We start from the raw sequence: 24,880 nt of genomic DNA on the forward strand, positions 1-24,880 counted from the left end.
CCCCGCCCCCGAGCCGAGGCTCCGACGCCCAGGACTGGGGAAGAAGCTGCGCCTCGGGCGCGCGGGGAGACGGGGCGAGGCCTTGGCGGGAAGGCGAGGTGCAGCTTCTCTAGCCCGCGCGGTCATCCCACGTCTCTGTGGTCCGGGGAGGGGGCGGGGCCCAACCGTGGGGCGAGAACGGGGTGGGGCGCCCCGCGCCCTGGCTCCGCCTCCCACCCCTCCTCCGCCTCCCACCCCTCCTCCGCCTCCTCCCCTTCCCCCGAGTTCCCCCTGGGGAAGGGTGGGTGGGTAGGTGGGGATTCTGGGCGGGTGGCGGAGTCACAGTCGCTTCAGCCAGGCTGCGGAGCGGACGGACGCGCCCGGTGCCCCGGGGGAGGGGCGCCACCAGGGGAGGAGGAGGTGAAGAGGAAAAGACGCCCTCTCTGCCCGAGACCTCTGGAGGCTCTGACCCCAGGGACCAGGGGACTGACAAGTTCCTCCACCTCGGCTGCCTGAAGAGGCCGCGACCCTGGAGGGCCCTGAGCCCACCGCACCAGGGGGCCCAGCACCACCCGGGTGGCCTAAAGCGACAGTCTCAGGGACCACTGCGAGGTTTCCAGTTGCCTAGACAACGAGCCTGGGGTCAGAGCCACCACCCTTCCAGCCACCTGCCTCCTCTGCTGCCTCAGGCACCAGTCCCAGCCCCGTGAGTCCAGCCCAGGTGACATGACGGTGCTCTCGACCCCCCGGCCCTCGCGGGTGACCACGCTGAAGCGCACAGCTGTGGTCCTGGCCCTCACGGCCTATGGAGCCCACAAAATCTACCCACTGGTGCGGCAGTGCCTGGCTCCGGCCAGGGGCCCTCAGACGCCGGCTGGGGAGTCCCCGCAGGAGGCCTCCGGGGCCACGGTGGGCGCAGCGGCCAAGGCCGGTGTCAACCGGGTGTTCTTCCAGCGACTCCTGTGGCTCCTGCGGCTGCTCTTCCCCAGGATCCTGTGCCGGGAGACGGGGCTGCTGGCGCTGCACTCAGCCGCCCTGGTGAGCCGGACTTTCCTGTCGGTGTACGTGGCCCGCCTGGACGGCCGGCTGGCCCGCTGCATCGTGCGCAAGGACCCCCGGGCCTTCGGCTGGCAGCTCCTGCAGTGGCTCCTCATCGCGCTCCCCGCCACCTTCGTCAACAGCGCCATCCGCTACCTAGAGGGCCGACTGGCTCTGGCGTTCCGCAGTCGGCTGGTGGCCCACGCCTACAGCCTCTACTTCTCCCAGCAGACCTACTACCGGGTCAGCAACATGGACGGGCGGCTCCGCAACCCGGACCAGTCCCTGACGGAGGATGTGGTGGCCTTTGCCGCCTCCGTGGCCCACCTCTACTCCAACCTGACCAAGCCGCTCCTGGACGTGGCTGTGACCACCTACACCCTGGTTCGAGTGGCCCGCTCCCGCGGGGCCGGCACAGCCTGGCCCTCGGCCATCGCTGGCCTTGTGGTGTTCCTCACGGCCAACGTGCTGCGAGCCTTCTCGCCCAAGTTCGGGGAGCTGGTGGCAGAGGAGGCGCGGCGGAAGGGGGAGTTGCGCTACATGCACTCCCGGGTGGTGGCCAACTCGGAGGAGATTGCCTTCTATGGGGGCCACGAGGTGGGGCAGGTTGGGGTGCCGGAAAGCATGTAGCTGGGGGCTCAGGGGCAGGAGAGCCAGGGCTGCCTGCGGCTGATGCCAGAGGTGTGAGCCAACCAGGGCCTTGGGCAGCTCAGATGGCACAGTAATGGAGAAGCAGGAAGGCTGGGTGGGGACTGCCCTGGGCCACTTCTGCTTCCTCTCCGCCTCAGTTTTCTTGGCCTTAGGGCTGTGGACCCTGGCAATTTGAGACCAGAGTTCCCTGGTTGCCCCATGCCTGCAGCCAACAGAAAGGAGGCTCCTGCCATCTGGGGACGCGGCCTGCTGCCTGGCCCCTCCTGGGCCCCCAGACCCTTTGAAGGCTGGCCTCTGGCCCAGCTGCCCGGCCGGGCAGGCGGGCATTATGGGCATGACTCAGCCCAAGCGGAGGTTAACGAGCAGCACGCAGCGTGCCGGCCGCAGCGGGTGGCGGAGCTCAGCGCTCCAGATCAAGGCTTCCCCCATCCGGAGCCCGAAGGCCCGCCTGGCTGTGGGCTTGGCCGCCTCCCTCGCGAGGCCCCGGCCCAGGATGCCGGGCCCAGGCCGCCACTGCGGCAGGACGCACTTCCTGCCCGCCCGGCGGCCACCCTGCCCCCAGCGTGGCCGCCCTTCCGCCCGGGTCCCAGTCGTGCAGCTTCCCGGCAGGCCGGGTCGGGGGGCCGGGCCAGCTACGGCCAGTAGCCCGGGCCTGGGAAAGGTTACTCCAGGCCAGTGCTCCCTTTATCTCGCCTCGGCCCCTCCCCTTCCTCGTGCCTGGGGTTGCGGCTGCCTCCGGCTAGGCTCTCTGCAACTCTAGTTTCGGTTCCCCAGTGCTTCTCGGGGGAGGGGCACAATGGCATCCATCTTGTGAAGGCCCATGTGTCCTCCCCGGGTCAGGTGGCCTTGTGCCCCAGACCTTGTCTCACTGGCTGCGCATCACTTCAGGCAGAGAGGCAGGCTTGTCTGATTTTTAAAAAGGGTTTATTCCTGAGCAGATAGGGGGCATCCTGGGCATGGGCTGGGCTCCAGATTAGGAGAAAAAGTGCCTGGTCTGCAGCTGCAACCCCCTCTCCTCCTCTCCTGTCCTCTGGGCCGCAGGGCCTTGGCAGGCAGCCGTGGCCTTGGGTGAGGCACTTGGCACGTTCCCCGTAGCTACATTGTCAGCCCCAGCCAGCACTCCTGCCAGCTCCCAGCACGAGCCTGGATTGCCCGGGTTCTCAGAGTAGGCGTGCTCATTTCAGGAACAGGAGATCGGCTTGAGGCAGAGCCACTGAGCGGTGCCGCAGACCTGGGTGGTGGGGGTAGAAGAGAGATCACTGGCTCCTTGAAGGACTTCCTCTGGGCTAGTTTCAGCAAACTGCATGCTCACCGGGAGGATTCAACGGCCAGGGCGGGAGGGACCTTGTGAGCGTCCACAGCCTGTCTGTTTAGGCCTCAGCCAAAGGCCTGAAAGCAGTGTGGAGTGATGGGCCTTCTTGGGTGGGTTGGTTGCCCTTACTGTGTAGGCAGGTGGCTCACCTCAGTCCCATTGGCTGATGTCCCCATGCCCAGGCTCAGATCAACAGGCTAGGGCAGAGGTGACTGGCTGGAGGGCAGACAGCAGGGTATTCTGCTGTTATTGGGATCTCAGGGAGGAGGCTTATTTAGACACGTGTATACAAGCACACACAGCCTCTCATTGGCTTGTGCCTAGGTAGACCTTTCTTCATAAGTGGAAGCATGAAGCATCGTTTTCAAGAATTTGGTCCTCCTAATGGCTCAGCCAATGTGATCCAAATTCCATACCTCTTGCTACCTCCAGGCTGTGTGAGCTGGGGCAGGTCACTTTGCCTATCTGGGCTGCAATGGACATGAGAATACACACACAGTGGGACATGGTGAGAATCAAATGGAGAGTCAGCTGTGAAACCACTTGGCAAAGGAAACGGTTCTAGGCTGGGCAGCTATTGTCAGGCAGGGGTGGGAAGGCGGGGCTAGGGCATGTGCCCCCCACCCCGACCAAGAAATCTATGCCCCAATGGCCACCTTGCTGTGACTGCTTCCTGACCACTCCAGCCCCCCGCCCATCTAACTGCTGCTGTCACAGAGAGCCTCTTTCTCTCCCACTCCCTCCCCTCCTCTCTCTTCTCCAGGCCCTGCACAGGTCCCTCTCCTGAGATGGCAGGTAGTGGCCAGTGCAGGAAGGGGAGGGCAGGGGAGGCCCACTCACTGCTGAGTGGGTGGGCTGGAGTCCTCAGCTGGCTTGGGTGTGGGGCTGTCCACTGAGGGCGATGCCTGCACGAGCTGGCTTGGGAGTGTGCCCTGCAGGTTCTGGTGGGAGAATGCAGAGCAAGTTTCTCACCCAGAGGAACTGTGGGAAAGTAGAGGGAGGCGGGGCCTGAGCAGGTAGAGATTATTGAACCAAGTCCTTCAAAACCAACAACCGCTTTTTGCTTTCCTGTGCTGTCCTTCGCTTAGTTCAGGGTTGCCCCCCAGCAGTTGCCCAAAGAAATGGGCAAGGTGGCTGCCCTCAGCCCGTCTCGAGAAGCTGTCCAGGGCAAAGAGAGAGGTGTGGTAAGCACCCCAACTGAAGAGGTAGCGGAAACGGGATGAGCGCGGGCCTCGGGAGGTGGGGGGTGAGCCCCTTCACTGCTGCTGTACCCCAATGCTGTGATGTCGGTCCCATACCTCCCCCGAGTTTGAGACCTGTCCCCTGTAAACGTGGCCCAGTCCTAACCCCCGGCTCTCAACCTTGTCGTGGTCATCAAACAGCATGGCCTGTGTGAGCGACACTTGGGGACTCTCGCTGTCACCCCTGTGGGACTGACCGCCAGGCCTCTGGGTCTCCGGTGCCCCATCCCTGCAGGTGGAGCTGGCCCTGCTGCAGCACTCCTACCAGGACCTGGCTTCGCAGATCAACCTCATTCTGCTGGAGCGCCTGTGGTACGTCATGCTGGAGCAGTTCCTCATGAAGTACGTGTGGAGCGCCTCGGGACTGCTCATGGTGGCCGTCCCCATCATCACCGCCACCGGCTACTCAGAGTCAGGTGAGAGGGGGCCTGTCCTCCTGCACCACTGGGCTAGGCTTGGGGGGCCCCAGTGCTCAGCCGGCCCACCTGACGTTTCTACTGGGGTCGGGGGGCACCCGGCAGGTCACACTCTCCCGGAGCTCCTCGCTGCCTGCCACCCTGTGTGCGGCTCCCCTTTACAGCATCTCACGCTTCTTGGTCCCACTTGGCCAAGCCCAGGAACTGCAACTCAGGAACAGCCTTCACCAGGCGCACGCACCCTTGCACAGCTGGCCCTGTCCTCGGCTCATCTTGGAAGTGGGAGGGTGGGGAAGTACGTCGAGGGAGCCCCTTCCTGGCTTGGGCTTTGGCTTTCCCACCCACACCTACAATAGCTCTTGCAGGTTGTCGAGGGCAGAGCCCTCTTCCCCAAGGCCTTGGGGGGACTGGGAAGGATTCGCATTTTGTTCCTCTGCTGGTTTGCAAGGAATTCATTCTGTTTGCAGTCTTTTCGTGGTTGCCCTTCGAAGGTTAATGTGCTTACTTGAGAACAGTCTGGGTTAATCAATAGCTCCTCCTCCTCTGGGCCCTTACTTAGAACACGTGGACTGCAGGACCAGCCCGCCTGGCGTGCTGATGTCCCCGGCAACAGCTTCGCCATTGCTTTATCCGGTTGGTGCGTGTTCAGATTCACCTGTGAGTTTCTGCTTTCTTGGCTTCCCAGCCCTTCCCCGCGGCCCAGTGACCCTCCTTCAGACAGCCGTCCTTCAGAAGTCCTTACTGTGAGGCTTTCATCATGGAGCTTCGAGATTATTTTCTTGTCTGAAAATGTCTTTCTTTATCCTCCCCCCTACCCCCGAACTGAAGTTCATTTGGGTGAGGGAGTTGAGACGGATGGTCGGTCTCTCTCAGCCCATTGACAACATCCCGTTACCTCCGTTGGAAAATCTGTTACCAGCTTAACTGCTCTCAGCAGCCTGCGTGGTCTGCCTGGTTAGACTTTTCTCTTTTTCTGCAGTTTCTTTAGGAAGCGTTTGCCTGTGCATTTCTGTCTATTCGGCTTGAGACTTGTTGTATGGCCGTTGAATACTCAGATTGTTCCATCGTTCTGGAAAGTTCTCAGCTATTATCTTTTCAAATATTGCCTCTCTCATTCTTTTCACTTTTTCCTTCTGGAACTCTCACTACATGTTGGGCTTCTCACTCCTTTGTGGCTCTCCGTCTCTCTTCACTTTTCCCCATCTAGCACTATCTATGCTGAATTCTGGGAGGTTCCCTCAGATTTTCTTGCTCACACATTTGCTAGTTTTCTCTTCAGCTGCATCTAATTTGAATTTTCCTTTTTTTCTGGCCACACCGCGCTGCATGAGGGATCTTAGTTCTCCGACCAGGGATCGAACCCGTGCCCCCCGCATTGGAAGCGCAGAGCCTTAACTACTGGACCACCAGGGAAGTCCCTAATTTGAATTGTTTTTTATTTCAATGACTATTTCTGTAAAGTTCTGCCGGCGACCATATTAATCATGCTCATTCCATGGTCTCTGTGCAGCTATTCGGTTGTCTGAATTCTTGGGGGTCTAAGCCAGCTTTATCTTCCATCTGCCGGTCTTCTTTGCTTGCGGTCGTTGTGGGTTCTGCGGCCTAACTGGAGGGTAGGATTCCCCTGCGCACATTTGCTTTACTTTTAGCCAAGCGGCTCCCCGGTAATGAACCAGTTGGAGGCCACTTTCATGTTAACTTCTCTGCTTGGGGGAGGAGGGGTCCCCGCACTTGCAGGTGATACTAATTTGCAGCCCAGACACATAATTACAGATTCTTAGAGGAGACCTTATGGTCCTTGCACCTGGAGCCCTGTCTTCGTCTCTGGGGATGTCACAGGAGCACCTGACTACTGGCTTCTCTTCTCACTCCTGGGAATTTCCCTTGCTTTTCCACAAGCACAGTTCTGATTTAAAAGGTGTCATATTTTATGCAGTTTGGTAGTAAGAGGGTTTTCAGATATACGTAAAGAGAGGGAGCCTGACGTGCGTGTTTCAGAACCAGAAGTCTCTCTGATTCTCTCCCTATTGGTGTCTCTCCCTTGGGGCTTCCGTACCCTCAGCTGTCTGTCCCTCTCTGGGTGACCCCTAAGAGGAAAGATCTAATTGGAGGGGGTAATTGCTTCCACCAATGGACCTACACAGAGGGTGGCCTTGATTTAGGCCAGGAGCATGGGAATGGACCCAGGAGGAAACCAAGCCGTGGTTTCTGTGAGGAAGTGCCTGTGCCCGCTTCCCTCTGAAGCTGGCACTGGGCACAGCTCAGCCTGTCTAGTCCCCGAGGCCTCTGCCTCCTCTGAAGGCCTAGGACTTTTTGGCGCCTCTGCTGTGTCGGGCTCTGTGGGCGATTCAGAGCCCTGAGCTCCTGTCCCCACCCTCACGGCCCTTGTAGCCAGTCACCTGTGAACATGTGGACCGCTCCCATCCCCCTTGCTCACTCCGCTTGTCTCACTGGCCTTGCCCGCAGCACCAGGCCTGCTTCTGCCTCAGGCCCTTTGCTCCTTCTCGTGCTGCCAGGAATGCTCTTTCCTCTGCCATCCCGCGGCCCCTCCCTCCCTCTATGGGAGCTCTGCTCACAGGCACCCTCTAGGTGAGACCCCCCCCCGCCCCGCCTTTCTCTCCCCCTCCCCCGCCTCGCTGCTCTTCAAAGTGCTGAACAGCCCGTCTGCTCCACGCCTGCGGCTGCCTTATAGAGGCTCTGCCACTTTAAACTCAAGCAGGCCAGAGCTTTGTCTGTTTTGTCCCTGCTGTGTCCCCAGTAACTGGACACACAGAGCGCTGGGAACCGGGTGAGGAGGCAAGCGATTATCCACAGGGGAAGGTGTAGCTACCTTTGCCTTTCTGGCCTGCCGGCATGGCGGCCTGGCCGGGAAGAGCTATCAGGTGTCTGGCTCTGGGGCACTCGTCTTAGCCCCCAAGGCTCCGAGGAAAGCTGCAGAGGGTTATGCTGTCTCCAGGGAGGGGCCCACTGTTGCCAGGGCCCCCGCGCAGACCCTTTCCCTTTGTGCGCAGTCCCTTTCCAGCTCTCAGGATGTCCGGGGAGGAGGGTTTGTGTCCCCCCTGCCTAGGGACCTTAGACTGTCAGAATCACCACTCCCCTCCCGCGCCCAGTTCCCTGGACTCCTGGTGCTCTAGCCAGCTGTCTGGCCCTATCCACCCCACACTGCACCTGCCCTGACCTGACTCCCTGGCCCTTCCCAGCCCACCCCCACCATCACATCCTTGAGGCTCCAACCTCAGATCCATTTATGCCCCTGGATAGAGTTAGCCCTCAGAGTTGGCCTCCCCCATGCTCCCCATCACCATTTCCAGAACATTCCTTGTGTAAAAACCTTGCCCCTCTAGGGGGTCCAACGGTCAAGGGAGTCAAGGCCATTGACAAGAGAGGGTTGAAGTGAGCGACCATGGGGTGTCAACTGAGACAGAAAAGAAAAAAGCAAGTCAAGACAGGAGCAGGCTCTCAGGGAGAAATAGTAGTACTGAGGATGGCCACAGAATACGGCAGCAAGGGGAGAGATGAGGGCGACACGGGGTAGACCGGAGGTCTGAAAGGGGATATTCCTGTTTGAGAGGCTTGGGAGCGGCTGCCGTTGTAGTGCAGGACACAATATCTGCGTTATTGAGATGTAATTAACATACCATACAATTAGGCCTTTTTACAGGTACAATTCAGTGGTTTTTGATATAGTCACAAAGTTGTGCAACCATCACCACTAAGTCTAGAACATTGTCACCACCCCAACAAGAAAGCCCGGACCCATTAGTGGTCACTCCCCACCCCACCTGGCAGCCCCCAGCGACCATTAATCTTCCTGTTGCTATGGGTTTGCGTCTTCCGGACATTTCATATAAATGGAATCACACGATATGTGGCCTTCTGTATCTGGCTTCTTTTGCTTAGCATCGTGTTTTTATGATTCATCCATGCTGTAGGATTAATCAGTACTTTATTCCTTCTTATGGCTCAGTAACATTCCATTGTATGTATATAGCTACCACATTGTGTTTATTCGCTCATCCATCGGTAGACATTTGGGTTGTTTCCATCTTTCGGCTCTTACGAATAACGCTGCTACGCATACTCATGTATCATTTTTTGTGTGGACCTCTGTCTTCACTCCTCTTGGATATATGTACACCTAGGAGTGGAATTGCTGGGTCATTTGGTAACCCTCTGTTTAACATTTGGAAGAACTGCCAAACTTGTCTTCCACAGCAGCTGCACCATCGTTCAGCCCCACCAGCGGTGTCTCATGGGCCCAACTGCTCCACTTCCTCACCAACACTTTTACTGTCTTTTCAGTTATAGCCATCCTAGTGAGTATGAAGTGGTGTCTCATTGCAGTTTTGATTTTGTATTTCCCTGGTGACCAATAAATATCTTTTCCTGTGCTTCTTGGCCATTTGTATATCTTACAGAGGAAATGTTTATTCGGATCCTTTGCCCATTGTTTAATTGATTCGTTTGTCTCTTTATTGTTGAATTGAAAAAGTTCTTTATGTATTCTGGGACCTGGGCCCTTATCAGATATATGATCTGCAGATATTTTCTTCCAGTCTGTAGGTTGTGTTTTCACCTTCTGGATGATTTACTTTGGTGCCCAAAACTTTTTACGTCTGTCGAAGCTCCCTTACCTGTTTTGCTTTTGTCACTTGTGCTTTTTGGTGTCGTATTTAAGGAGCCATACCTAATCCCAGGGCACGAAGGTTTACCCCTGCTTTCTTCTAAGAGTTGTGTAGTCTTAGCTCTTCCGTGCAGGCCGGTGCTCCACCCTGAGTTAGTTTTTGTGTGTGGTGTGCGGTAGGGGTCCTTCTTTTTTTTTTTTTTTTAAGAAACTTTTTTATTTTATTTTATTTTATTTATTTATTTATGGCTGTGTTGGGTCTTCGTTTCTGTGCGAGGGCTTTCTCTAGTTGCGGCGAGCGGGGCCGCTCTTCATCACGGTGCGCGGGCCTCTCACTATCGCGGCCTCTCTTGTTACGGAGCACAGGCTCCAGACGCGCAGGCTCAGCAATTGTGGCCCATGGGCCCAGTTGCTCCGCAGCATGTGGGATTTTCCCAGACCAGGGCTCGAACCCGTGTCCCCTGAATTGGCAGGCAGACCCTCAACCACTGCGCCACCAGGGAAGGGGTCCTTCTTTTGCATGTGGATACCCGGCTGTCCGAGCACCATTGGCTGGCCAGACTTCCGCTCTCCCCCAGTGGGTCAGTTAGGATTTTCCACTGTCCTTGCCACTCCCTGCCCCACTGTGCTCTGCAGACTCGGAGGTGGCGAAGAAGGCGGCCCTGCAGACGAGGGGGGAGGAGCTGGTGAGCGAGCGCACGGAGGCCTTCACCGTCGCCCGCAACCTCCTCACAGCTGCCGCGGACGCCATCGAGCGGGTCATGGCGTCCTACAAGGAGGTAACCCCTGCCCAGCCCCTGCGCCTACCGTCTCCCCTCCCTCCCTGCCCCCAATGGTAGGGGCTGAGCCAGGGTCACACTCCCTGCAGGTGACAGAGTTGGCTGGCTACACAGCCCGGGTCCACGAGATGTTCCAGGTATTTGAAGACGTCCGGCACTGCCGTTTCAAGAGGCCCAGGGAGCCAGAGGACACTCAGGCGGGGTCCGGGGCCGTGGTGAGGTCCAGTGTCCGTGTGGAGGGGTCCCTGCAGATCCGAGGTAAGGGTGCCCTCCCCAGAGAGGCCGCCCTGGTCCTGGCCCTCCCGCAGCAGGCTGCCCGGCGCCCCACGGAGGGCTTCCTGGGCACGTTGCGGCCCCCGCAGCCCTACCTCTCAGAGCAGTCGCCGCTGGCCACCGCGCTCACGTGCCCAGTCCCTTCCAGGTGCCCCGGCCAGGGTTTCCCTTTGCGAGAGAGGGGGGCGTGGTCCCTGAGCGAAGGGGCTCACTCACCCACGCAGGTAGCGAGAGAAAGTTCGAAGCTCCAGTAGGGGCTGGGGTGCTGTGCAAGAGGCCCCAGGCGTCAGAGCCGCCTTTCGGATGGTGTGGCGTTGAGGGGCTACAGGAGCGGACCCACGCTCGGGTTCCAGGAGCCAGGGAACCGGCTTTGCCCCTCCGCCGCCCGGAGCACAGCAAGGGGGCTGTAGTCAGCTGGCGGGCAGCCGCACTGTATTCCCGAGGGCCCCTGGGCCGCACACTGGCGCGCTGGCGCGGGTTGGGGGTACACGGCGCGCACCGGAGGTGGAGGGAGAGCTCTGCTCCTTCTCTCCCTCCTCGCGTTCCCTCTCCAGGCCAAGTGGTGGATGTGGAGCAGGGCATCGTGTGTGAGGACATCCCCATCGTCACGCCCGCGGGGGAGGTGGTGGTGGCCAGCCTCAACATCAGGGTAGGTCGAAGGGCGGAGGCGAGCCCCAACCTGGAGGCACGGGCGGGGCCGAGCCCAGCTCTGGGGCCCGGGGCCTGGCCTTCTGCACCCACCTCAGCCCTCAGCATCCAGCCCGGCCAGCCTGCCTGCACTGCCAGTAGCCATTGACCCCAGGTCTACGTGGCAGGCAGGCTAAGCTCAAGGTGAAAGACTGACGTGTCTCTGACTGACTGTTAGTTCTGGGGCAGTGGAGTCAGAGCTGATTAAAAGAGACCAGTGATTACCTGGATTGGGCTGGAGTCACCCAAAGGTTCCTGGCCCTGTCATTGCCAGCACCCCACGCCCACCCCTATCCCTGAGTAGCCCAGGACTTTGGGACTCTGGTCCAACTCCAGCTGTGATGAAAGAGATTCTATTCCACTGACCCGGGCTTGAGGTCCCACAGATCTGCTGTGAGAGGCCCCCAGGGCGCGTGTGTGCCGGGCGCAGCCTGGCCCACTGGGAGGGCTCTCAACCATTACGCAAGCTGTCTGTGGAGAGGATGCCCTCGGGGCAGACATCCACCAGTGACCTGTGTCCCCAGCCAGGGCTTTGGACAGGGTCAGGGAGTGATAGAGTGAAGGGGAGTCCTGGGTGCAGGAGTCATTCATTCATTCATTCATTCAACTAATGTTGCCTGAGCTCCAGGCTGGACACTGTAAACCACAGGTAAATCAGGGGAGCCCCAGAGGGTTACAGAGATCCCGGATTTGGGACTTCCCTGGTGGTCCAGTGGTTAAGACTCCACGCTTCCACTGCCAAGGGCGCGGGTTTGATCCCCGGTCAGGGAACTAAGATCCCACATGCCGCCCAGTGTGGCCAAAATAAACTTTAAAAAAAAAAGAAAAGATCCATGGTTAGACGGCTGTCCCGGGTCCAGCGAGGGCCACAGGAAAGGTAGAGTAGAGGTCTACATCCCTGGGGGAGTAGAGGTGACATGAAGCTTCACCCAGGAGCCTCCGGGCGGGCAGGCGGGCAGCGTGGTGAAGAAGAGGGCAGGGACGAGGAGCCAAGGGACTTCGGGTCTAGGTCCTGCACGGGCCACATGTGCCCCGCTGAGGAGCCAGGGCAGCGGAAGCCATGGCCAGGCAGGGAATGAGCAGGAAGGGCCAGTGCCTAGAGCTCCTGTCCTTGATGTGCTGAGAGGGGACCTGAGAGCCAGTTGGAGGCTGGACGCAGGCCAGTGGTGCGAGGCCCATCGCCCCTGGCAGTAGTCACCCTTGGGGTGTGGGGCTGCCACTGACGGCCAGTTTATGCAGGGTGAATGACTTCCAGGTAGGCCCAGTGGAAGCCCAGCTGGGCAAAGCTCAGAGGCCATGGTGAGCAGGGGCGCAGCTGGTTAGAGAGTGAGGTCAGGCGAGGAACGGGTGACCAGGAGCTGAGCAAGGGCTCTGTCCTGGCAGAGCCGCTGGTGGAGCTGGGCTCTGGGGCTGGGAGATGTTGGGGACGGGGAGCAGTTCCTGGCCCTGATCAGCCAGGTGATAGGGTCAGAAGGGCGGTCGGAGAGATGCAGGGAAGGAAACAAGGGAGGCAGCCGTGGAGCTGGCTGGGGCCGAGGCAGCTCTCCCAGAGCCAGGCCCACAGAGGAGCCGGGGCCTGACCAACCAGCCCTCCCACATCTGCACGGAGGGAGGCCTGAGCCCTGCCCAGGGGAGTTTATAGTCTAACGAAGGAGGAACAGCAAACGAGGGGCTCAACCAAAAGAAGTTCAGATCAGGGTGTCTAGGCCTCTCCCAGCTTCTGGTGCTTTGCCTTCATTTTTTTTTTTTGTTTTGGCTGCGTTGGGTCTTCGTTGCTGCGCGTGGGCTTTCTCTAGTTGCTGCGAGCGGGGGCTACTCTTCGTTGCGGTGCACGGGCTTCTCATTGCGGTGGCTTCTCTTGTTGTGGAGCACCAGCTCTAGGCGTGCGGGCTCAGTAGTTACGGCACTTAGGCTCAGTAGTTGTGGCTCGTGGGCTCTAGAGCACAGGCTCAGTAATTGTGGCACACGGGCTTAGTTGCTCCGCGGCATGTGGCATCTTCCCGGACCAGGGCTTGAACCCCTGTTCCCTTCATTGGCAGGTGGATTCTTAACCACTGCGCCACCAGGGAAGTCCCTGCCTTCATCTTCACATGGCACTCTCCTTGTGCACGTGCCTCTGTGTCCAAATGTCTCCTATTTATAAGGACACCAGGTCACACTGGATTAGGGGCCCACCCCACTCCTCATCTAAATTTCATTATATCCGCAAAGCCTCTATTTCCAAGTAAGGTCACATTCTGAGGTCCTGGGAGTTAGGACTCCAACATAGGACTCTTTGAGGGGATACGGTTCAACCCATGGCACTGACCGAGATAAAGCAGACGGACGCGCGTATCCGCCACACTCTGGGATCTCGCGAGGACTGCACTGGCTGGAAGGCCCTTAGGGTTGCTGTGGTGTCACACATGGCGGTGGGCGGCGGGAGCTGTACCCCACGTGCCTTGACTCCGTGCCTCATGCTCTCCCCACCCCGAGGATGGCGGGCTCCCTGCCATCTGCATGCTCCCCGCCTGCTCGGGCGGCCTTTTTCCTGTAGCAGGTGTTTCCAGAACACCAGTGGACACGATGTAATGGGCTCACGGGGGGCCTCAGGCGCTTGACGCTTGGCTTCCAGGTGAAGTGGGGTGGCTGGGCTGCAGGCTGACGTTAACCTTCTGGGGCACGTAGCCGTTTGTTGGACTGTGGCAGAACAGGCCCTCCTCCTGCTGGCCCCCTGCTCTCTGGTGCATGTCGGGGCCGCCATGCCTCACCTAGAGACGGAGGACGGCGCGTGCTGGGTGCGGGCGCCTCTCTGGGGCTGTCAGGCAGGCCGCGGGTGGGGGGGCCGGGCCGGGTCCCACGACCGCTGCCTCTGCAGGTGGAAGAGGGCACGCACCTGCTCATCACGGGCCCCAACGGCTGCGGCAAGAGCTCCCTGTTCCGCATCCTGGGCGGTCTCTGGCCCACCTACGGCGGCGTGCTCTACAAGCCCCCGCCCCAGCGCATGTTCTACGTCCCCCAGAGGTGAGCGCTGGGGTGATGGGGCCACCGGCGGGGGGTGGGGGGGGAGGGAGGGAGCCCGAGTCCCCAGGTCCGCCCCCACCCCCCTGACCTGCGGAACCTGACGTCCCGGAGGTGGCAGGGCCTGAGGCCTGGGCAGAGGACGGCAGGGTGCTGCCACTCCACCCCAACCCGCTCGCCGAGCGGCTTCACAGCGGGGGGGTGCGTGTGCACGCATGAGTGTGTGTGGGCGAGTACCTGCACGTGTGCCGTGATGCGTGCGTGCAAGCTGAGTGTGCGTGCGTGTGGGAGTGGGTGGGCGCGGCACGCTGCGCGGCGGCCTTCCGGCCAGCCCCTCTCGCGCAGGCAGGGCCCACGCGGAGCCTGCTCGGGCACAGGGCATCGGCAGGGAAGCCGGGCTGCCCTGCCCTCGGTGGACACGTGGCTCTCCCGCAGGCCCTACATGTCTGTGGGCTCCTTGCGCGACCAAGTGATCTACCCGGACTCGGTGGAGGACATGCGAAGGAAGGGCTTTTCAGAGCAGCACCTGGAAGCCATTCTGGACATCGTGCACCTGAACCACATCCTGCAGCGGGAAGGAGGTAGGAGGAGGGGCACCCCACTCATCAGTGCCACAGGGGAAGCCATCGATCGATCGTTCTTTGTCCCAAGACTCAGCCGGGGAACCTGCTGCTGCCCCTGCCCGTGCCTCCCTCCTGGCCCCCGAGGGATGAAGACTACCCCAACCGACGTTCGGGAGTCCGAAGTGCTCTGTGGCCTGGAGAGCCCCGCCCCCTGGGGAGGACCGACAGGAAGCGGCGGCCCCAGACGGCCTGAGTGCGCTCCACTCAGGAAGGGAGCCAAGCCTGGCGGGGGCCATCCAGCGGGGCACCCTCTCCAGGCTCTGGGCTCCGTGGCAGGCAGGGCCTCTTGGGCCAGGCAGGGAAGCGACAGGTCAGTTATGCATTTCAGGGAGAGGGCAGAGCACGGCTGTGGGCAGGGCAGCCTGGAGGGAGAGGGCAGAGCACGGCTGTGGGCAGGGCAGCCTGGAGTGTGCATGGCAGGAGCAGAGGTGGAGGGGACGCCTGCCCACCCACGTGTCTGGTTCGAGCCTGGGAGGTGTGTCCCCTGGGAAGAGACCGCAGGAGGGAGGGACAGGCCGATGGCCAGAGAACGCATCGCTTGGGGACTTCTCAGGTTGGTCTTTAATTGCCTATCGTGCCCAGAGGGGCGGAAGAGGAGAGTGCGGCCCAGCTGCCAGATTTTGGATTTTTATACTGAAAGCTGAGTGGCAGAGCTCCGAGTCCTACCTAGGCTACCAAGGGGCAGCTTGACCTTGAGCAAAACCTGACCTCTTGAGATGCTTTCCACCTGTAGAAGGGGCCAGGTACCAGTCTCAACCTCAGTGCCAGCAGTAAATGAAAGAGCGCCTGTGAGGACCCATGGGGGCTCTGCAGGACATGGCAGATGACTCATGAGAGTCCTTCCCAGGTGTTGTCACCTGTGCAGAAAGGGGGCCGCAGGCGGTGGATTCAGTGGGGCTGCTCCTCCCGGGCCTGCCCTGGTTGCCATGGTCCCTGCAAAGCTTCATCCCCAGCTTCCCCCTGGCCTGGTCGGGCCTCTTTCGCTCGCCCTGGGAGTGTACCCCTCCTGCTGGGCTCCACACACCCCTGAGTGCCTGGGGCCCCTGAGGCCGGCCATTACACCCATTAGCATCGAGTTCAGCTGTGAGTAATAGAACCATCAGCCAACAGCGGCTGAAATAATTTACACGTTCATCTTACCGTGACACAGAAGTCCTGAGGAAGGCAGGCCGCAGTTGGTGGGGGCAGCCCCACTCGACGAAGGCCCCCAGGTCACTCTGCTATATGTGGCTTCCTTTCCCAAGGTCACCTCGCGGTCCAAGGCGGCGGCGCCGGCATCACGTCATATCCCAGGCCATAGGATGGAGGAAGTGGCAGGGGCGGTGGGGGGCGGTGTGCAAATCATAGAGTGAATGCCGTCTGTCTTTTAAAGAAAGTTCCAGAAGCTGCCACGCGTGTAACACTTACACTTATACCCCATTGGCCAGAATTCAGTCCTGTGGTTAAACCTCTCATCAAGGCAAGCTGGGGGATTTTGTCTTTTTTGTGTGTGGCCACGTGCCCTGCCAAAATCGCTAGTTTTCTGGGAAGGCAGTGGAGGGAGCAGGCGAGGAGGCGTTTCCGATGAATCACCCACTCGCCTCCTGAGCCTGGCTGACGTGCTCTGCCAAGCAGGGACGCACAGGCCTGGCGCCTGGGGGTGAGAAGCCTTCTGGAGAGCCCATCGCAGCCATCCTTGGGGCTCTGCCATGACTGTTTGATGCCCACTGGCACTTCATTAGCACCCCATTAGGCCCTGTGTGAGTTCGCTGGCGCCACAGATTGGGTGGGGCAAACGACAGAGACATATCGTCTTCCTGATGTGCAGGCCGGGAAGCCAAGATCCAGGGGCGTGGGCAGGGGCAGTTCCTTCTGGGGACCATGAGGGAGGGTCTGTTCCAGGCCTCTCTCCCGGGCTTGGAGTTGCCGTCTGCTCCTTGTGTCTTCACGTCGTCTCTCCTCTGTGCGTGTCTGCGTCTCCAAATATCCCCTTTTTATAAGGACACCAGTCCCATTGGATGAGGACCCACCCCGGTGACCTCACTTTAATTCGATCACCTCTGTAAAGACCCTGTCTCCAAATGCAGTGGCATTCTTATGCCCTGCGGGTGAGGGCTCCCATGTATCTTTTCTTGGAGGGGATGTAATTCTGGTCCCAACTCTTTTGAACTATTCCGGTGTCCCCACAGACGGACAGGTACCCAGAGCACACGTCCCCAGTGGACAGCCTTTCCCCGAGTCACGTGCGCTGCCGTGTTCCGCTATCGTGGTGGCCCGGGCCCTCTGCCCGTGCTGCCCGGCCCCTGTTGAACTGAACGGCGACCTTTGTCCCCTGCCAGGCTGGGAGGCCGTGTGTGACTGGAAGGACATTCTGTCCGGGGGCGAGAAGCAGCGAGTTGGCATGGCCCGCATGTTCTACCACAGGTGAGCCGCGCTGCCCTGAGTGGTCGGGCTCCCTCGGGCACTGGGAGTCCTCCGAGCCGGCGGCAGAGACAAGGGTGCTCCCTGGGTGCTCCCTGGGACCCCCTTAAGTGGGGAGGGCAGCGCCACCAGGAGGCCTTGCCCTGCCCCCCAGGGCCCAGCAGGGATGGGACCGCAAGGACGGGGGTCAGCACGCAGATCAGGCTTCCTGCCCCCACTGGGGCCTGGGGCCGGCCCGGGCTGTTGGCCTTGGAGGGTCCACAGGCTCACCCACTCAGCCCCCACCCTCAAGGCCCAAGTACGCCCTCCTGGATGAATGTACCAGTGCCGTGAGCATCGACGTGGAAGGCAAGATCTTCCAGGCGGCCAAGGATGCAGGCATCGCCCTGCTTTCCATCACCCACCGACCCTCCCTGTGGTAGGTGCCCTCCCTTCCGGTGAGCGAGGCGCCCCTGGCTTTGCAGCTGGGGAGGGGGCGGTGCTGCCAAACAACCTCCCGCTCCCTCTCCTGGTACAGGAAGTACCACACACACTTACTACAGTTCGACGGGGAGGGTGGCTGGAAGTTCGAGAAGCTGGACTCCGCCGCCCGCCTGAGCCTGACTGAGGAAAAGCAGCGGCTTGAGCAGCAGCTGGCGGGCATCCCCAAGATGCAGCGGCGCCTCCAGGAGCTCTGCCAGATCCTGGGCCAAGGCCCCGGAGTCCTCCAGGCCGCTGCCACCTGACAGACGGCCCTGGCTCTTAGCCCTTGGCCCACGCCCCACACCGAGCCCTCGGATCACGTGAAGGAAACGGAGCGCCTGCCCACCAAGCTTTCCCCCCCCCCCGCCCCCGCCCCGCTGCGGCCCCACCCTGCATGCTTTGCCGTCCTCCCAGGCTTCCCAGAGGACAGCCAGCGAAACCCGTGCCCACTTCCCAGCCCCACCAGACTGGGACCCGGGCGAGTGGAAGGGGAGAGGGGCCAGAGGCGCGGCCCCACTCACAGCACCAGCCCGTGCCCAGGAGCCTTGGTGTTTGCAGGGCAGCGCCTCCTCCTGAGTCTGGAGTCCCCCCATTCCCTCCTCTGCGGTCCCTTGGAGACATCACGGCCGGTCCATCTCTCTACTGCCATCATCCCAGTGGCCTGCCGAGGCTCCCGTCCCCCGGAACACCCTTACTGCCATAAAAACGGCCAAATGGGCCCCGCGATGAGGCAGGGCCCCCTCATCTGTGCCCCTTCTCCCCACCAGTCATCCCAAAGAGCCCTCGGGAGAAAGAATTGCACAGCATTTCCTACCGAGCAATGACAGGAATGTAGTCCCGTCCCCCTCCGTCCCCAGCCCTCTCTCCTTCAAGCTAATTTATTGCATTCCTCTTTGTAGCCCTCTCCGGCGCCAACATGAGCACCCTGCTAGCGGGGGAAGGTGGCCTGGGCCCCTCAGCCAGCCCCCAGCCAGCCCGCCACCCCACCAGCCTACACTGCCAACCGCCAGGGCGTAGGTGGGGGCGGGCCAGGCGGGGGGCGCAGGGACGCTGGGGCTGCCGGGCGTGAGGGCACCGCTGTGCCCAGTTCAGTGCCAAAGAGGGGTCAGTGGGGAAGCTGTCTCTGCAAAGACGGCCCCCACCCGAGGGGGAGACCCCGCCGCCGCGCCGCCGTGTGCCTTTCAGGCCCTCAGCCCTCGGGTCGGGGAACCTCCCTCAGTTCCTCAGTAAAACCTCCTGTGGAAAGTGCAGTCCTGCCTCCCAGCCTCTTTGTCCGTCGGGGCTTGGGGGAGAGGCGGGAGGGGCCGCAGTGGCCTGGGTGGGGAGGAGGAGCCTTGAGCCCCACCCCCAGCCGAAGATGCTGCCCTGCACGTTCTCCGGCAGACACGGCCGTGGGCAGGCGGCGCCAGCAACATGTCACAAAAAGAATGGCTGTGACCACCTAGAGGGGTGGGATAGGGAGGGTGGGAGGGAGGGAGATGCAAGAGGGAGGAGATATGGGAACATATGCATATGTATAACTGATTCACTTTGTTGTAAAGCAGAAACTAACACACCATTGTAAAGCAGTTATACTCCAATAAAGCTGTTTAAAAAAAAAAAAAAAAAAGAATGGCTGAGCCGGAAGAGGACCCAGCCCGACCTTGTGCCAGGCTGGAGAGGAGAGGACCGAGGTCCAGTCCACCCGTGACGAGCTCCGAGAGAGATACTGAGAGAAAAACAGCGAGCTGCCAAATGGGCTGGCAGGGGACACGGAGGAGGAAGAGTCCTGAGCCAGCCGGGCAAGGAGCAGTGGGGACACAGTGCTTCTAGACCTTCTAGGAGGGGGTAATGCTTGTGCAGAGGCCCAGGGGTGAATCAGGAGCAAGATGCAGGATATCAATGCCAAGTGCAGGGGGAAGGGAGGGGCCTCGCTTACAGAGCCTGGACTTCAGAAGCAATGAGAAGCCACTGAAGGGTTTTCAGCAGGATGGAAACAACATGGGATTCACGCTTAAAGGAGGCTGCGTGGAGGGTTGCTTGGAGGGAGGCAAGAGCACTGCGCTTGGCCCTCACCCACTGCTGGTGGGACAGAGGTGGGGCAGCCATCATGGGGAACAGTGTGGCGGGTCCTGGAAAGCTAGGCAGAGTTCCCATGTGACCCAGCACTTCCACTCGGAGATGTAGACCCAAGAGAATGGAAAATAGATGTTCAATCAAAACCTTATACATGAGGCTTCCCTGGTGGCGCAGTGGTTAAGAATCTGCCTGCCATGCAGGGGACACAGGTTCGAGCCCTGTTCCGGGAAGATCCCACATGCCACGAAGCAACTAAGCCCATGCGCCACAACTACTGAGCCTGTGCTCTAGGGCCCACGAGCCACAACTACTGAGCCCGCGTGCCACAACTACTGAAGCCCGTGCACCTAGAGCCCGTGCTCCACAGCAAGAGAAGCCACCACAATGAGAAGCCCGTGCACAGCAACGAAGACCCAATGCAGCCAAAAATAATTTTTTTAAAAAGTCTTAAAAAAAAAACCAAACCTTATACATGGGGCTTCCCTGGTGGCACAGTGGTTAAGAATCCACCTGCCAATGCAGGGGACACAGGTTCAAGCCCTGGTCCGGGAAGATCCCACATGCCGCGGAGCAACTAAGCCTGTGCACCACAACCACTGAGCCTGCGCTCTAGAGCCCATGAGCCACAACTCCTGAGCCCGCATGCCACAACTAATGAAGCCCGTGCACCTAGAGCCCATGCTCCGCAACAAGAGAAGCCACCGCAATGAGAAGCCTGCGCACCACGACGAAGAGTAGCCCCCACTCGCTGTAACTAGAGAAAGCCCGTATGCAGCAACGAAGACCCAACGCAGCCAAAAATAATAAATAGATAAATAAAATTTTTTTTAAAAACCCTTATACATGAACATTCTTAACAGTACTATTGATGGTAACCAAAAGTGGAAACAACTCCAATGTCCATCAACAGATGAATGGACAAGCAAAATGTGGTCTGTCCATACAATGGAGTATTATTCAGCTTGACAAAGAAAGCAGACCAATGGGTGCCAGGGGCTGGGTAGTGACTGCTGAATGGGGTCAAGGTTTCCTTTTGGGGTAATGAGAATGTTCTGGAACTATAGAGGTGACGGTTGCACAATACTGTCAGTATGCTAAATACCAACAAATTGTGCACTTTAAAAGGGTTAATTTTGTGTTATGTGAATTTCACCTCAAAAAATAGATAATAGATGATGGATACATTGATCATAAAGAGGTAGAAGTGCTCGATGATTGATAGATAATAAAGAGAGATGATAGACTGGTGATGATGATAGATGGATGGATGGATCACAGGTAAAGAGATAGATACATAGACATAGACGAAGGAGCACACTGCTTGACGCAACCCGGGCCAGATGTGCTGAGGCCTGAAATCCCAGATGCACTAGAGAGATTAGAAGAAAGTCACGCGGGGGGTACCTCAGACGCTGGGGGAGGGGACGGGTGGAGTGAGAGTCAAGGTGACCCCTGGGTTCTGGCTTGGGTGGCCGGTTGGGCGATGGCATCCATTGTGGAAGAAGGGACAGGTCGGGGAGAAGGTGCTGCCCGATTAGTGCTTGCTGGGCCCAGGCCCTTGGCCCCAGCGGAAATGATGAGTAAGCGCTAGGAGGGTGCGGCTGGCTGAGAGCTCCATGCTGGAGGTGGTCCGAGGGTGCATTGGCCAGCAGAGAGGCAGCTGGTGGTTGAAGAGATGCGTGGATGCGAGGTGCTTGGTCTCTCATCGGGGGGATGGGAGATAGACTGCGTTTTCTCTGAGTTTTTTTTTTTTTTAATTTATTTTTGGCTGTGTTGGGTCTTCGTTGCTGCGCGCGGGCTTTCTCTAGTTGCGGCGAGCAGGGGCCACTCTTCGCCGCGGTGCACGGACTTCTTATTGCAGTGGCTTCTCTTGTTGTGGAGCACCAGCTCTAGGCATGTGGGCTCAGTAGTTGTGGCACTCAGGCTCAGTAGTTGTGGCTCACAGGCTCTAGAGCGCAGGCTCAGTAGTTGTGCCGCACGGGCTTAGTTGCTCCGCGGCATGTGGGATCTTCCCGGACCAGGGCTCGAACCCGTGTCCCCTGCATTGGCAGGCGATTCTTAACCACTGCGCCACCAGGGAAGTCCCTTAGCTGAGTTTTGAGGTTAGGATTTGTTCCTGATCCAGGACAAGTGGCAATTTGGAGGGTTAGGAGCTGTTCCTCCATCTCTGCCCAACATTGTGCAAGTCGTCCCTACCTGATAATAAATCCTTTTTTTTTTTCAACTTACAAAGCTAGAATGCTTCTGTGGTCTGCCACCAAACCCTAATTGATACAAATGGAAACAGACATACCCAGGGAATACCATTCAAAAGGAAGTTAGTGAAGAGAAATTAACATCAGACAAAGTACACCTCAGGGCACAAATCGTTATTAGGAATAAAAGAGGTTGCTGCCCAATGATTAAAGAAATAATCCATTCAGAAGCATTAACCATTCTGAATGTGTGTGTAGCTGCCTAATGACACAGCCTCAAATGTACATCAAACAAAAAAGTAGCAGTAAAAGGAAAAATTAATAAATTAGTAAATTCACCACAGTAAATCACACTACCTCTCACTCCAATTGGTAGCTCAAGCAGACAAAAGTAGGAAGAATATAGCACAAATTGAACATGCTTGATTAACAGACATCCCAAAACTAGAGACTACACACTTCAAGTTCACCTTGAACACTTAATAAAACCCACCATGTTCTCAGCCACAAAACAAATCTCAGCAAATACTAGAAGAATGGGTATCATACAGATCATGTTCTCAAACTGCAACAGAATAAAATCATAAATGGATAATAAAGCTAAAATTAAGTCCTCCCATATGTTTGAAAATTTAAATTTACAAATTTAAATTTAAAAATACACTTCCCAATAATTCATTGGTCCAAGAAGAAATATAATGAAAATCTAAAAAAATGTTAGAACTGAACAACAATGAAAACGCTACATTTGAAAATGTGTGGAGTGTAGCTCAAGCAGTACTTAAGAGTAAATGTATAGCCTTAAAAAAGTAAGCTGAGCCCCAACCCAGGAAGTTAGAAAAACCACAGTAGAATAAACCCAAAGAAAGTAGAAGGAAGGAAATCACAAAGACAGCAGAAATTAATGAAATAGAAAAAACAAAGATCAATAAAACCAAAAGTTGGTTCTTTGAAGTTAGTAAAATAGACACAAGGCTCTGGCAAGAATGAAAGGAGAGGAAGAGACGGGTAGAACCACAGATACCATAGCCCTTTCCAACATAATGAGAGACTCTGGCTTAAGCATGGGAGTTTGGACGCCTGTGTAAGAGGCTGCTAGATCACATATATTTCAATTATATATATATATATATATATATATATATATATATATATATATATATAGCAGCTTTATATATATGAAGCTGCTAGATGCTCACATCTTTACCCCACCTCATGCAGAAGACCAGACTTTTATTCCCTGGCAAGTTAGAACAGAGGGTCTTTGGAAATGCAGATTAAAGCCACAGTGAAATATCTTTTTATTCCCATCCACTGACTGACAGAAATTAAAAAGTCAGACAATACCAAGTGTCGGCAGTGATGTGGAGTAGCAGGAACTCATACACTGTGGTGGTATACAAACTGGTACAACAGCTCTGGAAAACAATTTGGTGTTATCTAGTAGAATTAAAGATGTACGTATTTATGGCCTAACAAGGTCACTCTTGGGCACACCCTAGAGAAGGTCCTTCACAAATACCCCAGATTACACGTACAGGTCGTTCACAGCAGCATTGTTTATAATAAGCAAAAGCCAGAAAAAACCCAGGTGTCCATTAACAGGTGAATAAACAAACTATGTTGCAGTCATATGATGGAAAACTATTCAGCAATAAAAATGAATAAACTCCGGCTAGGTGTATCACACTTGGATGCATGTCACAAATGTAATATGGAACTAAAGCAACAGGTTACAGAAAAATACATCCAGTATGATTCCATTTATATAAATTCCAAAAATATAAAACCAAACTATGTATATTGTTTAGAGACGATACATATATGGGACAAGTAAGAAAAGTAAGGAAAGGCTAGTGGTTGCTTATGTCAAGGGAGGAACAGGGTATATGGGGGCTTCAAAGTCATTGGGAATATTGTCTTCTGGTTGACAGTAGGGACACGTGTAGCAACAAAGGATACAATAAACAGAGTAAAAAGGCCTACAGAACGGGAGAAAATATAAGTCACATATCTGATAAAGGGTTAATATCCAGAATATACAAAGAACTCCTACAACTCAACAACAACAAATCAAATTACCTGATTAAAAAATGTGCAAAGGGACTTCTCTGGTGGCACAGTGGTTAAGAATCCGCCTGCCAATGCAGGGGACATGGGTTCGAGCCCTGGTCCGGGAAGATCCCACGTGCTGCAGAGCAACTAAGCCCACACGCCACAACTACTGAGCCTGCGCTCTAGAGCCCGCGAGCCACAACTACTGAGCCCGTGTGCTACAGCTACTGAAGCCCGCACGCCTAGAGCCCGTGCTCCACAACAAGAGAAGCCACCGCAATGAGAAGCCCACGCACCGCAGCGAAGAGTAGCCCCCGCTCGCCGCAACTAGAGAAAGCCTGTGCATGGCAACGAAGACCCAACGCAGCCAAAAATAAAATAAATTAATTTTAAAAAAAAGATTTAAAAAAATGTGCAAGGCCTTGAATAGACATTACCCCGAAGATGATATACAAATGGCCAACAAGCATATGAAAACATGCTCAACATCACTAATCATCAAGAAATGTAAATCAAAACCACAATAAATTACCTGACACCCATTAGAATAGTTACTTTTTTTTTTTTTTTTTTTTTTTTTTTTTTTTTTTTCATTTAGCATTCTTTTTTTTTTTTTTTCCACACACACACACTGTATTTTATTTTTACAAGAGATAGATAGACTGACACCAAGCATTGTACATGGATGACCACAACAAAAGCAACAATGATTGCAATTACCAAACATGAAACACAGAATAGTTACTATTTTTTTAAAAAACCAAAAAAACCCAGAAAACATCAAATAGTGTCAAGAATGTGGAGAAATTAGAAGTCTTGTGCACTGTTGGTGGGATTGTAAAATGGTGCAACTGCCATAGAAAATGGTAAGGAAGTTCCTCAGAAAATTAAATATAGAACTACTATGTGATCCAGCAATCCCACTTCTGAGTATATATCTAAAAGAATTGAAAGCAGAGCTATTTACATATCCATGTTCATGGCAGCACTATTCACAATAGTCAAGAGGTAGAAGCAACCTCAGTGTCCATTGACTGACGAAAGGATGAACAAAATGTGGTCTATACACAAAATGGAATATTATTCC

At 56.7% G+C, this 24,880-nt stretch overlaps 1 protein-coding gene across 2 annotated transcripts; it reads left to right on the forward strand.

Moving 5' to 3' along the window:
• The first annotated feature begins 285 nt into the window (after positions 1–285).
• ABCD1 (ATP binding cassette subfamily D member 1) lies at positions 286–18,921 on the forward strand. Of its 2 annotated transcripts, XM_057538116.1 has the most exons (11): positions 286–1,614; positions 4,069–4,164; positions 4,457–4,637; positions 9,898–10,040; positions 10,130–10,298; positions 10,868–10,962; positions 13,858–14,003; positions 14,436–14,581; positions 16,942–17,026; positions 17,316–17,441; positions 17,541–18,921. In XM_057538116.1, exons 1-11 carry the CDS (start codon positions 706–708, stop codon positions 17,746–17,748), a joined length of 2,304 nt encoding a protein of 767 aa, XP_057394099.1. In that variant the 5' UTR covers positions 286–705; the 3' UTR covers positions 17,749–18,921. The 2 variants fall into 2 exon arrangements, with proteins under 2 accessions (XP_057394099.1, XP_057394100.1); XM_057538117.1 differs by lacking the exon at positions 4,069–4,164 and having other exon boundaries at positions 287–1,614.
• The last annotated feature ends 5,959 nt before the right edge of the window (positions 18,922–24,880 follow it).

The sequence above is a fragment of the Balaenoptera acutorostrata genome, chromosome X, assembly GCF_949987535.1.
Source record: "Balaenoptera acutorostrata chromosome X, mBalAcu1.1, whole genome shotgun sequence".
Lineage (NCBI taxonomy): Eukaryota > Metazoa > Chordata > Mammalia > Artiodactyla > Balaenopteridae > Balaenoptera > Balaenoptera acutorostrata.